The 13,958-nt window shown below is 37.0% G+C and overlaps 1 protein-coding gene across 3 annotated transcripts in view; it reads right to left on the bottom strand.

Moving 5' to 3' along the window:
* Positions 1-3,027, bottom strand: part of LOC140171242 (quinone oxidoreductase-like protein 2 homolog) — a 53,520-nt gene extending 50,493 nt beyond the window's left edge. For 2 of the 3 annotated variants that reach the window (XR_011861580.1, XM_072194471.1), the window contains exon 1: positions 2,855-3,024. Coding sequence is in view for 1 of the 3 variants with exons in the window: in XM_072194471.1 (XP_072050572.1) it covers positions 2,855-2,907 (53 nt within the window). In the remaining 2 variants the exon portion in view is untranslated. Of the gene's footprint in view, positions 1-2,854 lie in introns of all 3 variants that reach the window. The other variant, XR_011861581.1, reaches the window with a different exon arrangement.
* Between the last annotated feature and the right edge of the window lie 10,931 nt (positions 3,028-13,958).

The following is a 13,958-nucleotide window of genomic DNA, read 5'->3' as shown; positions in this document are numbered from 1 at the left end:
CACATGATAGTTACGCATTCGATGCTAGACTAGAGTACTGGTACATCACTATCGTTTTTTGGTCAGTCATCATTGACATTTATAACGGATGTTATTTATTCGGGTACACCCTATCACTATCAGTCAGAACCACTGCTATTCCAAATTTTAAGATTACTTATAAAACGCTAACCCTAGCCCTAAATCTAAACCTAACCCCAACCATAACCCTAACTATAACCCTGTTTCGGACTGACGGGGAGACCCCACAATCTTTGAGTAAAGATTGCCTATTTTGAACAGTCCAAAATGTTGTTGATTGGCTTCTGAACTTTCATTGCTTTAGCCTACACATAACACGCGTACACAGTATTATTTGCCCCACATGTGTCTGGCATTTAACACTTTGGGTGGATTATTTGGAAACAGGTATTTATAGTCCACAAAATGTAAACATGGAGACATGTACAATTACAGAATTTGACTTCCTGGAAATTGGTTTTTGCTGAACAAAAGTAAGTAAACATTAGGGATCATATTTTTCATAAATGGAATATGGGGTTTCAGTGTATTTTGAAAATTATGGGTTTGTGCGAATTTTCATAATGGGTGCAGTTATCCTTGTTTTGAAATATTTACTTTTTGACAGCTCCTCCATGGATATCCATGTACACTGTCTTTGGTTATCTCTTAATCATTTGAATACCTGAGTGGAAGAAGGGCCCAACTCCAATTTTTTACAAAAATGAGTTAGACCCAGCATTTTATTGCCAGCAGACTGATCTTCCTTGTGTGTGAAAGATGAGCCAAAATCCACTCTCTAAATAGTCTTCCACGTACACTTAATCATGGTTTTCATGGAAGAAAGGCCCAACTCCATGGAGTTGGGCCCTTCTTCCACAAATATTGGATTAAAGAGGAATTTTGTTCATCTGCTTTTCAAAACAACAAACTTTCTTGCTAACATATTACATGCTTCTACTTATGCAATAATGGATAATTTCCAATTTTCAGTAGCTATTTATAACACATTTGCTTACGGAACTGGCACTTGCAGTATATTAGTGGAAGAAGGGCCCAACTCCAGCTCGTATAAAGACCTGTACCGTTGCCATGGAAACATCATATATGATTTCGAATGTATGTAATACTGTATGTTCATGTATTAAAGGTCCCCTGAAGATGAAAACATTCTATCTATAAAACTTTTCCAAATATTACGTTTTTTCTTAATATCTCAAAAAAAGTTTTGATGGAGTTGGGCCCTTCTTCCACTCAGGTATTCATTTGTAGGCTAGCCGCCCGGTCCCCGCACTCCGTGCATCTGCGGTGAACTTGTCGGTGAACTTTCAAAACACCCCCTTTTGCATCTCATTTCACGAAGTTTTTAGGGGAAAAACACCCCTTTTTTTAGCGATTTCGCGAATTATTTGCCCTTCGACAATACTTCGATAATATTTTCGCTAAAACGCGAACTATATTTCTAATACACCCTTTTCTGGCAGAAACGTGTACGCTGCTCGATGAAAATACCTTTTTTTTTCAATTTCGCGAACACATGGTTTGAAAAAACACCCTTTTTTGTGTGTTTCGCGAATCGTGTTTTATTCATCTGAAAACACCCCTTATTTCGCGAAATTTTCGACGAGCATGAATACCCGCGGATGCACGGAGTGCGGGGACCGGGGCTAGCCGCTTGTTCTGGTATACAATACATCACATGGCAGATCAAAGTTCAATCTGTGGCATAGTTAGTAAATATTAATGATAATAAACATAGGCCCAAGTGTACTAAGTTGTTTGTAGCATTGGCTATGCTCAGCTACTAGTACACTACAGACTAGACTATGCCATAGTCTATTTTTGATAAATGCATGTTATTAATGTTAATCATGATGAAAGCATTCAGTTGAACTCGAAATTATACTGATATTTATTACATCAAAATATATACTAGTATAAAATTGTTATGAAAAAGTTTATATAATTATATTAGTGACAGTAAAAGTAAAGTGTACATAGGCTTATATTATTGAATGCAACATATCATAATGTCATAATTGTATTGGCATTTCACTGAACAATTCTGATTTTGACTATGGACTTTCAATTTTAAACGGGATTTTGAGCGGGCAAAGTCCCTAACACTCACACTGTCAATCATACTTGTTTATCAATCAAATTTAACCGCAAGCAAATACAATACGCGCTCATGCACTTATTGACGCGTTCATGCAATTACATAACACAATGACGGCATACTCGTGTACCATGTAGTTATTAATGGTAATGATAGGTACCCGGAATATTTAAACCATAACGAGATCTGGGCGACCAATCACAAGCCAGATCCATTTAAAGATGCATTTATACATCATGGCCAATTTTAGTAGGCCAGATTTCCGACAATCTCATCCATAGAAGCTCATAGACAGCCGTGTTAAGCATCTCTGACCGCAATCCAAAGTCAGTAGTCCACTTGGGGAGCTAACAAACAGAGGGTGTAGGGTGACTGAAAAGATCAGATGTAAAAATCTATCAATTGTGCACACATTAATTAAATCAGAGTTTTAAGCTTAAATACAATATCAGAGTATATGCAGAATGGGCAAGTGGACTGCAGGGTAGTGTTAAGTCTAACTACAGACTAGCTAGCTCTGAGCTAGCTAGTCTGTAGTTAGACTTAACACTACCCCGTAGTCCACTTGCCCATTCTGCATATACTCTCAGGCAGCATCTCATGATCTCAACAGACTTGCACAGACTCTGTGCAAGTCTGTTGAATTCAACAATCCAGTGCCAGTGCCAGTCGAGTCGGCAGAAAATCAGTATTCTGTTCAACAGATATTTCAGTTCTATTATTCTAAGCAATTACCTTATGGCGGATCGTAGAAGGACCTCTGGTGGACATCTGAATAACGCAGACATTGTGGGATAAATTTGTTATCAAAACTTTAAAGAGAGAGGGGAGTTCACCAACATCGGTAGAATCCTGTAGTGCTTATCTCATTAACACAAATACATCGGCTCGCTTTTTCACAGTGACTTGCATAACGAAATGACGATGATAATGATGTGTAAGAGTTGGTTCACTGTAATTTTGAAATAGCGCCCTCGTATGGTGGCGCCAGAGTGGTTGACTGGCGCCGCATCCAAGCCTATGTCGTGTGCTAAGTACTGAAGTAACTGAACCATGTTGCAAAAGCATATTAGACAATCTACAAATCTCAGAAAAATGTTTTCAAACACTTATAGCCTAATTGAAAGTGGTCTCCTTCTATCCCGTACCATGTAGTATAATGCACATTGTGCTCATCTTATCTTCTCCCCGGGATATTCTCCCAATAAGAAGAGGGGCCATTACATAGGCTTAGGAACCGGCGGCTTGGGGTGCAGGGCTGGATTACCTTACACCCCCCCCCAATAATCCTAGGTGAAGTTATAAAATTGTGATAAAATAGAGGGAAAATGGGTGTTTGTGACCCAGATTTTGCCCAATTTTCTGACTCCCAGGGGAACCCCCCTTCGGTCACCCACACGGTGTTCCTGGGCCCATCATTTAAAAAAAAAATTTAAGCCCCCTCACTCCCATGTTAAAAATCTTCATAAGCCAATCCCGGGAAGCCAATGGACACTGTAAATATAATTCTTAGTTTCCAGCCAGGGTTTCCAGTGACTCATATTACTAATACCACGCCGGGCTCATAATATTTTAGGCTACTATGGTACGTGGTACGGTAAGAAGAACATGGAAATTAGAGTAACTTGAGTTACGCGTTCGAACTCATTTTTTCTAAGATTGTAGATAGGCCTCGGAGCCCGGGGGACGGCCCCACTTAATATTCAATGGATATCTAGGTGAATTTCATGGTAGAGCAAAATGTAAAAAAAAAAAATGGTGTCATTGGTATACCAATGACAGCATATAAGAATATTAAAGAGAGACTTTAAAAACTAAAGAGGGTTTTTTGCTGAGAAGTATTGCCCCCATGTCGGCCGCCCTGTTATTTAAGATTTTCAATAGGCCTTTATACTTTGTAGCCCATTTTTGACATTTTTGTCAAATATTGCGCCCCTTTTGCCTTGCCCTCTTTGCTTCCTTTGAAAACGTTCTGGCTACGACATTAGTCTGAGCCAAAAGTTTAAATTCAATGGTTTTGTTATCATTCATCCAAACCTGAGGCATTATTATCACAGGTTTCACTGAAACAAAAAAGATTTTAATACAATCAAGCCTTTCAAGTTCAAGCAACAAGCACACTGCATCCTTGTCTTTTCCTTGAACGGGTTTGATTGATTCACGATGATGAGACGCATTTTCATGCTAATCACCCAGAGTTTAATGTTATCATAGTGCAAAGCCGAAAGTTAGGAAAAGTTAGAAAACAAGTGCAAGTAGTTATCCTATTTGGAGGGGGGGGGGGGGCGCACCGACCGATGCCACTATTTTTCGGCATTGAGTTTTCCTATGGGATTTTACATCGATGGGGGATGCACGTCCCCTATGAGGCCACGCCACTGCTCAGGTAGGCCTATACTCTGCCATAATGGGGGATGGGGATGGGGGGGAGGGGGTGTTTCTGGTAAGCCAAATAAGGGGAGCGGAAAGTGATTTTTGGCGGACATTTCACGAGGCACTGAAGGGGGGGGGGGCAAAGAATTTTGGCAGCCCGGGGGGGAGGGGCAATGTTTGGTCGAAATGAGTGCCAGAATTGGACGAGGTAAAGAAAAAAAGAATTGAAAGAAAAGAAAGGCCAAGAAAGGAGGATGGAATGCGTTTATACTACAGTGAATCCAACACTTTTTGGCGACAGAATAAGTTTATGCGCATGAGGATGGTGAAATATGGCGCAAAATTCAAATAAATTGGCACTTTTTAGGCTAAAATGGCCAAAACATAAGGTTAGACAAAACCCCACATATACAAACGTAAACATGGGGGGGGGGGGGGGTCATTGTATGGACCAGGCCTCATCAAAATTGGGATTTAAGCTATGACAATTACTTTTATGAATCTTTTTACACGGCCTGCATAAAATACTATTTGCATTCTACTCAAGTATCATTGTCTTGTACTTTTGTTTGTGTGCAAGTCATGGAATTTGTTTGGGTATCTGTGGTTGGTTTATTACTCTATATCCCTAGGTTTGGTATTGTGCAAATATCCATACCCAGCCACCACTTGCTACTGTATGCTTCATTAGTTTTGACATCAGTAAACTTCCTGGTTTATGACGTATAAGGACCGGTGGGTTGGTGCAATTTGTACTATTAAGAAAGGTGTAGAAAATATCCAAAAACAAAGATTTATAACAATAAGTTCATATTTGAGATCAAATATCATTATAAATATACTAATATAATATAAAAGTGGAAAGTAATGTAATTTTATGGCCAAATTATAATTAAAAATGTTAATTTCAATATGCTATTTATAAACTTACGAGCATTGACCAACGGAAGTGAAGTTGATAAACATTTATTTTCCTCAACTTGCTTCCGGGACCAATTTCAATAAGTAGCTGCTGTGGAGATGATGCCGCTAGTATTATTAATAAATCGCTCTTACCTGTTTAATCATTAACAACATCACAAACATAGACCTTCGAAACCATGGCTGACGATGCACCATCAGAAGCGGGGAAAATAAACGTACGAGCTATGCTCGGCAAATTTCAGACTGATGCAGATAGAGCTTCCAGAGCCGAAACATTGAGACCACAGGCTCATTTACAGTACGTGGTGGTTACACACAAGAAAACGGATAATTTGTTGCGAAGTCAGACAAGTGCCCCATCAGGAGGACGCTGGGGTTCAACAGGTACATTATCATGTAGTGATAGTAGTACTCTTGATAGTAGTAGTAGTAGCAATAGCACAACGATAAATCAAAAGTCTAGGCTTCGGCGTCGTAGATCATCAGAGTTTGAAACCAGTAGCCCTGGACTCCAGGCTGGAGCAGCAGGTGAGATGCTCACTTTTCGTCTGCTCTTCAACATTTTCATTCAGTTTCTGTGGGCCTTTTTCTCATATATGCTCTTTGTAATATGTGTATTGATAAAAGCCTAATGAAAGTTAATGTTGAGTTTCCCATCACGTCACATATCGTTTTTCTGAGTGATGAGGCGAGTAGGTATTTAAATAAACTCTTCTTTCATTCATTACTTTTTGGAACATTTATTGTTTAAAATATATTGGGATTTTTAATGGTAAATAATCAACAAAACATCGAAGACAAGAAAGTGGCCGGTCAATATGCTACAGCTTATTTATTGACCGCTATGCAGGAGGTAGTTTGTACATGAGGGTATAAAACCAGAAAAAGTTTTTAATAAAAGTTTTACAAGTACTGATTTACTCAGTACTGAATTATTTTTGCAAAAAAAAGAAAAAAAAAGATGACAGGAAACTTACAATCAACTTTCATTAGCGTTAAACCTGTTGGACCATATTGAGCAGTATTATTATACACCTTGTCTAGTCTCAGTTTGTCAAATTGTGTGAAACAGATGAATTACAATGTATGTACGTACCTCACGTGAATGCATCATATATAGCAGCATGGTGGACCAAAAGCCAAGACCCGGAGCCTGAGCCCGGAACCAGAGGTACATGAGGAAGCCAAGATGGACATGCTTATCTTAAATAAGCATATGCCAGCTAGAAGAATCGGGGGAAGGAATGTGATTTGGCAGCATGTACTGAATACTGATAATGTTGCTAACAGCTTGACATGAAACGATGTCATTCATAATTTAGTTGTCTTTCAGTTTCAGATCATGATCTAATACCATGATGTACGTACATGTAGCTAGGCCTACATTGAACACACTTTTAGACCTTCCTTCAAAGGTCTCAGCACCTGGACACTTGACTCATCTGCATAAATTTTTCCATTATTCTGTTTTTTAACATTTTATATACCATTTAGGCTTGTACCATGTACCAGAGCTACAATTTCCACATGAAACCACAATTCAATGCATGTAAACTTGCAAATAATATACTTTGTAAAGATTTATGTGAATCGATTTGAGTAGATTCTTATAAATTTATTTATAACATTTGGCACAAAGTCAGGCAGATCAAATAAGACAATAAATTGAAGGAGGATTTCCCTTTCAAAAACACCTTTTTACTCGAATAAGACAATAAATTGAAGGATTTCTCTTTCAAAAACACCTTTTTACTCGAATAAGACAATAAATTGAAGGATTTCCCTTTCAAAAACATCTTTTTACTGGAATTTCCCAAATTGGGGTCAGTATTGCGAAATAATATAAAATTATTTTAAAATAAAATGTGCATGTAAGTTGAGTTAACATAGCGAATTAACTAACAACTGCAGTGTATTTCTTGATTTTAATAATAAGCATGGGTAAAAAGCAGTAAAGACAAAAATACAGAACAATTTGGAGTAATGAATTAAAGAGTTGACAGGAGTTATAGGAGTTAATGTTTTTTTCTGTTTTAGTGTGCATGTTCTCACCATTGATGGTTTGGTGAACTGTCATGTAACATGGATGTAAGCGTGATCCTAAAAATGCCTTTCACGGTGACCCAAACTATTTACAAGACCTCTTCTGCATTGAGGCTGGCCTTCCCTTTTAAAGGGAATTTTTTTAAAACATGAATTATGAACCTTTGAATTTCCTGTTCTCTATTATTTTGTTTATTAATAGGCCAATAAATAAGCAAAATGACACCAAACGCACACATAAACTCAACCAAAACAAACAAATCAATATGCAATATAAATAGAGTAGTGTATCTTTGAACACAAAAAGTGCTTTCTGCATGTCAATGAAAATTTTGTTTCCTATGTTTTCTTGAAATCAGGTTTTTTGAAGCCCAAATAAGTCCTATATACCAGTGCTTACAATACCACATCATACATGAATTAGAAAGATAAATCAATCTAATAGATCCACATTGGTAGGGTTAGACTACTTTCTTAGAAGCCTGACCACTAGCCAAGCTTCAAGAAATCAGACCTTAAAGTCTCACCTAGTTTAGTTTTCAAATCAAAAATCTCAACCATCCTGATTTCTGAGCACAAATGGATCATAAATTTTTAATCACACACCTGCATCAAATTTTCATTTTTGCCAAAATTGTCATTATTTTGAATAACAAGCATTTTTCCTTTAAAACAAATTTTCAAATGTACCCTATCCTCTTATCCTTCTGGTAATCATAACATAGTTTCAAGTTTACAGTGGTAGTGCATATAGGCCACTGTGTTGTAATTTCATCCTGTTAACAGAACGTAAATACAAATTTGATGATATTTTTGCCCAACAAATGAATCTGCAAGATATTTTTGTTCATAAACATTATGTAGTTAGAGGTTTCCAGTGCTATAAAAATATATACATATCTCATAATAATATATTACCCTAAGACAGAGAAATTGAAAAACACTCGGACGCAAAATTTGCATGCATGTTGGCAATCAGACACGACAACCATTTATTGACTTTTGTTTAAGACCCGCACCAAGTACCTACAACAAACAAACAAACAAACAAACAAACTCTCAGCCGTACTATAGCCAAATATAAAATAGGAGATTCTTTAATCGAGCGAACTATACCCAACCCAAGACTCTAGCGAAACAACGACCAAAGGCGCAGAAAATCTCGGTTTAGCAAAACCAAATGTGATCCAAACTTGCACTCGGGTATGCCCCCACCCGAAGCTTAAATTCTGAGTGTTTGACCCCGAACCCGTGGATCATTAAAACAAATATCATGGCTAAACCAAATGTGATCCAAACTTGCACTCGGGTATGCCCCCACCCGAAGCTTAAATTCTGAGCGTTTGACCCCGAACCCGTGGATCATTAAATCAAATATCATGGCTGGAAAACTCAACAATAAATTACGGTACTGGTGCATACTGTAACAGATCCCACGCTCCCAAGTGGAATTCTTGAGACTCTTCAACAGGCGTGCGACCTGAAGTTCAAAGGATCAAGTCTTAATGTTAGCATTCGATGACATGTACATATATCATAATAAATAAATACAGAAAAGATAATTCAAAACCCAGCATTATTTTCTTTTGCTTACTGTGTGAAGTCTTTGACCTTATAAAAACTACTTTATTAACACTGTTTTTGATGACACCTGTGCCTGCATGTAACAATACGATTGTCAATTCCTGTACATATTAAGAAATATATAGTTTTGACGACTTACTTTCCCTCTTGAACTATCATCCTAAAAAGGTTGATACAGAACAATTATATAAAAATTTATGTAGCAACATATTGAACACATGATCTAATTAAACAGTGTATCTTTGAAGATCTGAGAAAGGGAAATTAATTGCAAGTCACATGCAATTTTAATGATCGGCGTCAACTCTTTATTCCTCCCTCCTTATCTACAGAGACCATAATTCTGGATTTTTCTTTTTAAACTTGCAGACAGTTAAATGCTTTAATTAGCTATTTACCACTCTACCATGTAGTAGATAAAAAATATCTGTATTTATACAGGTCATTATCTCATTACTGTCACACAAAATTATATTTTACTTCCTTCTCACATGCCCACACAGGGAGCGGTGGGTGGGAATTTTTGTTGTTGTTGTCGTGTCCAATTCAGCATCGAAGTGGTTACGTAATTCTCTTGGTTACCGGATCACGCTACTTTGGTATGCCTTCGAGTGCGTGATCCCGTTGACATAGTAACATTACGTAACTTCGATACTGAATACCAAACCAACAGTGAATAAATCACCACCTAATCACGCCCGAAATCCACGAAGGTGACAAATCCCATTGGTTCCCGGGTCGAGCCAAACAATACAAATATATCTGCATGACAATGATTGACCTCGGACCCGGTAAACAATAACATGGATTCGTCCATTTCTCAGCAAGGGTAAATTGAGTTTAACTTGTTGCACTGTGTTAAACTTTATTATGATAAAATCAATAACAAACAGATTTTAAACAAAATAGATATATGACCTTATTTGTGATGCAATGGATATGACCTTTACATCTCTAGAGTAAATATGTTTTCAAGAAGTGGTACAGCTATCACTTTCAATCAATTGTCTGTCTTATTATAAATTTGTTGAATCCACTCTCAGGTTCTTATTTTGGAAACATAATGTAACATTTATACAGGGTATATCTCTGAAAGAACTGCTGGGTATTTTAATGCTTGAATCAAACATGACTGCATGCTTCATGCATTTTGAATTTTGAAAATAGACCATTTTTTTCTTGAAATATAAGAAATCTAAGAAAATAACTAATTTTCAATACACATGTATGTCCCACGAATTCAAATGTCAATCAGTGATCTATTTGGAGTACCAAAAACTGCCCACATAGGGCACATAACAGTGTGGTCTTTATAAAAATCTTTTTTTTTTGGCCTGGTGTGCTGTGTAGTTTCGTGTCATGTTATTGGCATATTAATGAATATTAATGAGCTTATTTGCATATTTTGCAGGCTATATTTTCATTCATCCACTCTGAATCTTCAATGCAAAACCTAGTTTGGTGATTGATGGATATGCTGGCCTGATATGCTGTATAGTTTTGTGTCGTGTTATTTGCATATTTATGAATATTAATGAGCTGATTTGCATATTTCGCCTACATTTTCATAAATCCACTCTGCAGCTTAAACGCAATAAGCGATCAACTTCTAACTTGGTCTTGATACATGTATAGTCACCTGATGTGGTGGATAGTTTTGTGTCAGGTTATTTGCATATTTATGCATTAGAAACCTTTGTTGTTTACACACCTTTGTGTGGGGCCACCTTAATTACGAACCGCATAATTCTAGTTTTTTTTTGGGGGGGGTCAAAAATTTTACATGTTCAGTGTCGTATTAGTGTCAAGTTTTCTGAGGGGCAAAGACAAAAAATTCCCAGTGGTCCTGTGTTACTGTGATAATTGAGCACGAAGTGCAGACATTTTTAAAATTTTGTCCTATTTTTGCCCAAAATTAAGGTGAAATTTTGTGCTTGCCAGACTAATTTTCTACCAAATATATAAAAATTAAAATATAAAAATTAAAATAAAAAAATGTGATCCTATTTTTGCAGATTTTTGGGTCAGTCAGTAAAAGGGCAGTACAAATATTTTTAGGCCTAAATATAGTTTCTGGTAAATAACATACACATTGGTATGGACTTTTTGAGAGTGAAACATGAGACAAATTATATCTTCCTGAGAAAATCAAATATAAATATGATCATTCATTTTAAAAACAGGAAGTTGATTACTGATAGTGACATTGGCTATATAAACATCTCAAAAAAGTAACTGACCCCCCTTAAATAATTACCATTATTCAAAAACGGATGATTGTATTACAAATCTGTCAAATGCGTTGAAAGCAGAATTTATTTCTGCACATTTTGACACCTCATTTGTAGCAATTGACTAAATGTTGACGTCACAGCGTACATTTAAATCAATGTAGCCCAAGATTTGAAAGTTGCAGTAAATTCTATTGATTTTGCATTCAGTGTAATGGAAGGAAATCTGTGTAATGATATCTGAATGTTTTTGTATTGTTGAAAGCAGAATTTATTTCTGCACATTTTGACACCTCATTTGTAGCAATTGACTAAATGTTGACGTCACAGCGTACATTTAAATCAATGTAGCCCAAGATTTGAAAGTTGCAGTAAATTCTATTGATTTTGCATTCAGTGTAATGGAAGGAAATCTGTGTAATGATATCTGAATGTTTTTGTATTGTTGAAAGCAGAATTTATTTCTGCACATTTTGACACCTCATTTGTAGCAATTGACTAAATGTTGACGTCACAGCGTACATTTAAATCAATGTACAATGTAGCCCAAGATTTGAAAGTTGCAGTAAATTCTATTGATTTTGCATTCAGTGTAATGGAAGGAAATCTGTGTAATGATATCTGAATGTTTTTGTATTGTAAAAATTTGTATGTAAGTGCAACTTTCAAATCTGGACCTCACTACATTAAATTGACCGGTGTTTTATTGTTTTCTGGGCTATCGTATCAAATGAGGTGTCAAAATGCGCAGAAATAAATTCTGCTTCCAACGCATTTTACAGATTTGCAATACAATAGCCCCATAATGGCCATTATTTAAGGGGGGTTAGTTACTTTTTTTGAGGTGAAAGATAAAACAAATAAAACACAAGAATGGCAGATGAACAGCAAAATAGTTTGACTTTCATATTTTATTTAATAGTTTTCTGGAAGCTGGTGTAGGTAACTATCAACTGAGACACATGCAGTGGCAGCGTGAGGATTTTTTTTGGGGGGGATTAGGGGCATTGGGGGCAAAGGGAATTTCAGGGGGGAAAATGAACAAATTTTGCTCAAAATTGTTGCAAAAATTGGTTTTTACTGGGGGAAACTAGGGGGTCAAGAGTTCTGACTGGGGGCATTTTTCTCCATCCCCCCTGGCACTGCCACTGGACACATGGGTATCATGCTTAGATGATGAAAATAGAATAAAAATGACAAACAATATACAATTGGCAGACACATATGAGGTTATGTGCAGCCCCTCCCCCCCCCTTTTGAGGAAGAAAATGAGGAGAGGAGGAGGAAAACAAATATGTAAGGCACTTTGTCAAAATGACATGTGCAGAACTGTACATTGGATTTTATGTGGTCAAAGGATAAAGCAGGGTACATGTAGCTGCTAGTTTATCAACAATTAACATCTTTTGGATTATCATGATTATGTCTTTGGATAGTAGTTGAAGTTGAAGTTAGTATGTTTCAGGTATCCAATCTTTCTGTAATGAAATGCCATTGAACCCATAATATTCAATGCCCAGTTCCATCTCATTTTGCCAGAATATCTCACATACAAGCCTCAAAATAAGCAGACCTGGACCAGGAGCCACACATTTGGAAAAAGCAGCTCCTGGTCTTGAGATTATCTAGAGAACCAGGAGCCATTTTAAAGAGCTAAGAGTCATTTAAATTTCAATACAAAACCTGCTTTAACTACTCTCTAAATGTGAAAGAGTGAAAAACAGCTAAAAAAGAGAGGTCTTTCCACTCCAACATGGAGCTGTATGAGTGACCACTCCTTTTAGAGTGAAATTCACTCTTCAAAAAGAGAGTGAATTTCACTCCAAAAGGAGTGGTCACTCATACAGCCCCAAAGAGGAGTGGAAAAACCACTCTTTTTGAGTTAATAGCTCTGAAATAAAGAAGTGAATGAGACTGACAAAAAATAATCACAGAAATAGGCACAAAATGTTCATTCATTCATGTATTTTTGTGAGCAAAGGAATTACAACACAATAAGTGTTATTACATGTTAATTAAGATTAAAATGGTAATTTTGGCATGATTAAAAGCTTAGTGACGTAGTTCTATGGGCCTAGCATCACACATGCAGATAGACGTGCTGCAGTATATAAACATGATAAATTAGAGACTGGTCAGAGATAACAGGCCTATGCTTTGGCCTGACCCTATAGCCTAAGCCTAGCTAGAGGCCTATAGTCCTCTGACTTTTGGCATCACACATGCAGATATAATGTGCTGCAGTATATAAACATGATAAATTAGAGACTGGTCAGAGATAACAGGCCTATGCTTTGGGCTGACCCTATAGCCTAAGCCTAGCTAGGTATGGCCTGGCCTTGCTGCATGTGATCCTGTGGCTACTGGTATGTATAGCATGACTAGCGCATCGGACTCGGAGATGTGATCGGGTACATACTAACAATAAAAAGGCTGACGCAGTATAACAAACATTACAATTATTACACAAGTACACTCAATCATTTACAGGTTTATGAAGTACCGGTAATACATGTACCAGGTATAGCAGTGCATGAGTGTGCTACCGTAATGCCGGACCGACAATGTGAATCAATGTGTTCAACAAATGAAGAAGCTTCATGGGTACAATTATCACCTTTGAGACAGTAACATCAGATTTTTAGTTGTCGATTACAATCTGCAATGATTCAACATATAAATAA

This window comes from Amphiura filiformis, chromosome 15, assembly GCF_039555335.1.
Source record: "Amphiura filiformis chromosome 15, Afil_fr2py, whole genome shotgun sequence".
NCBI lineage: Eukaryota > Metazoa > Echinodermata > Ophiuroidea > Amphilepidida > Amphiuridae > Amphiura > Amphiura filiformis.
This window is presented reverse-complemented; position numbering and strand designations above follow the sequence as displayed.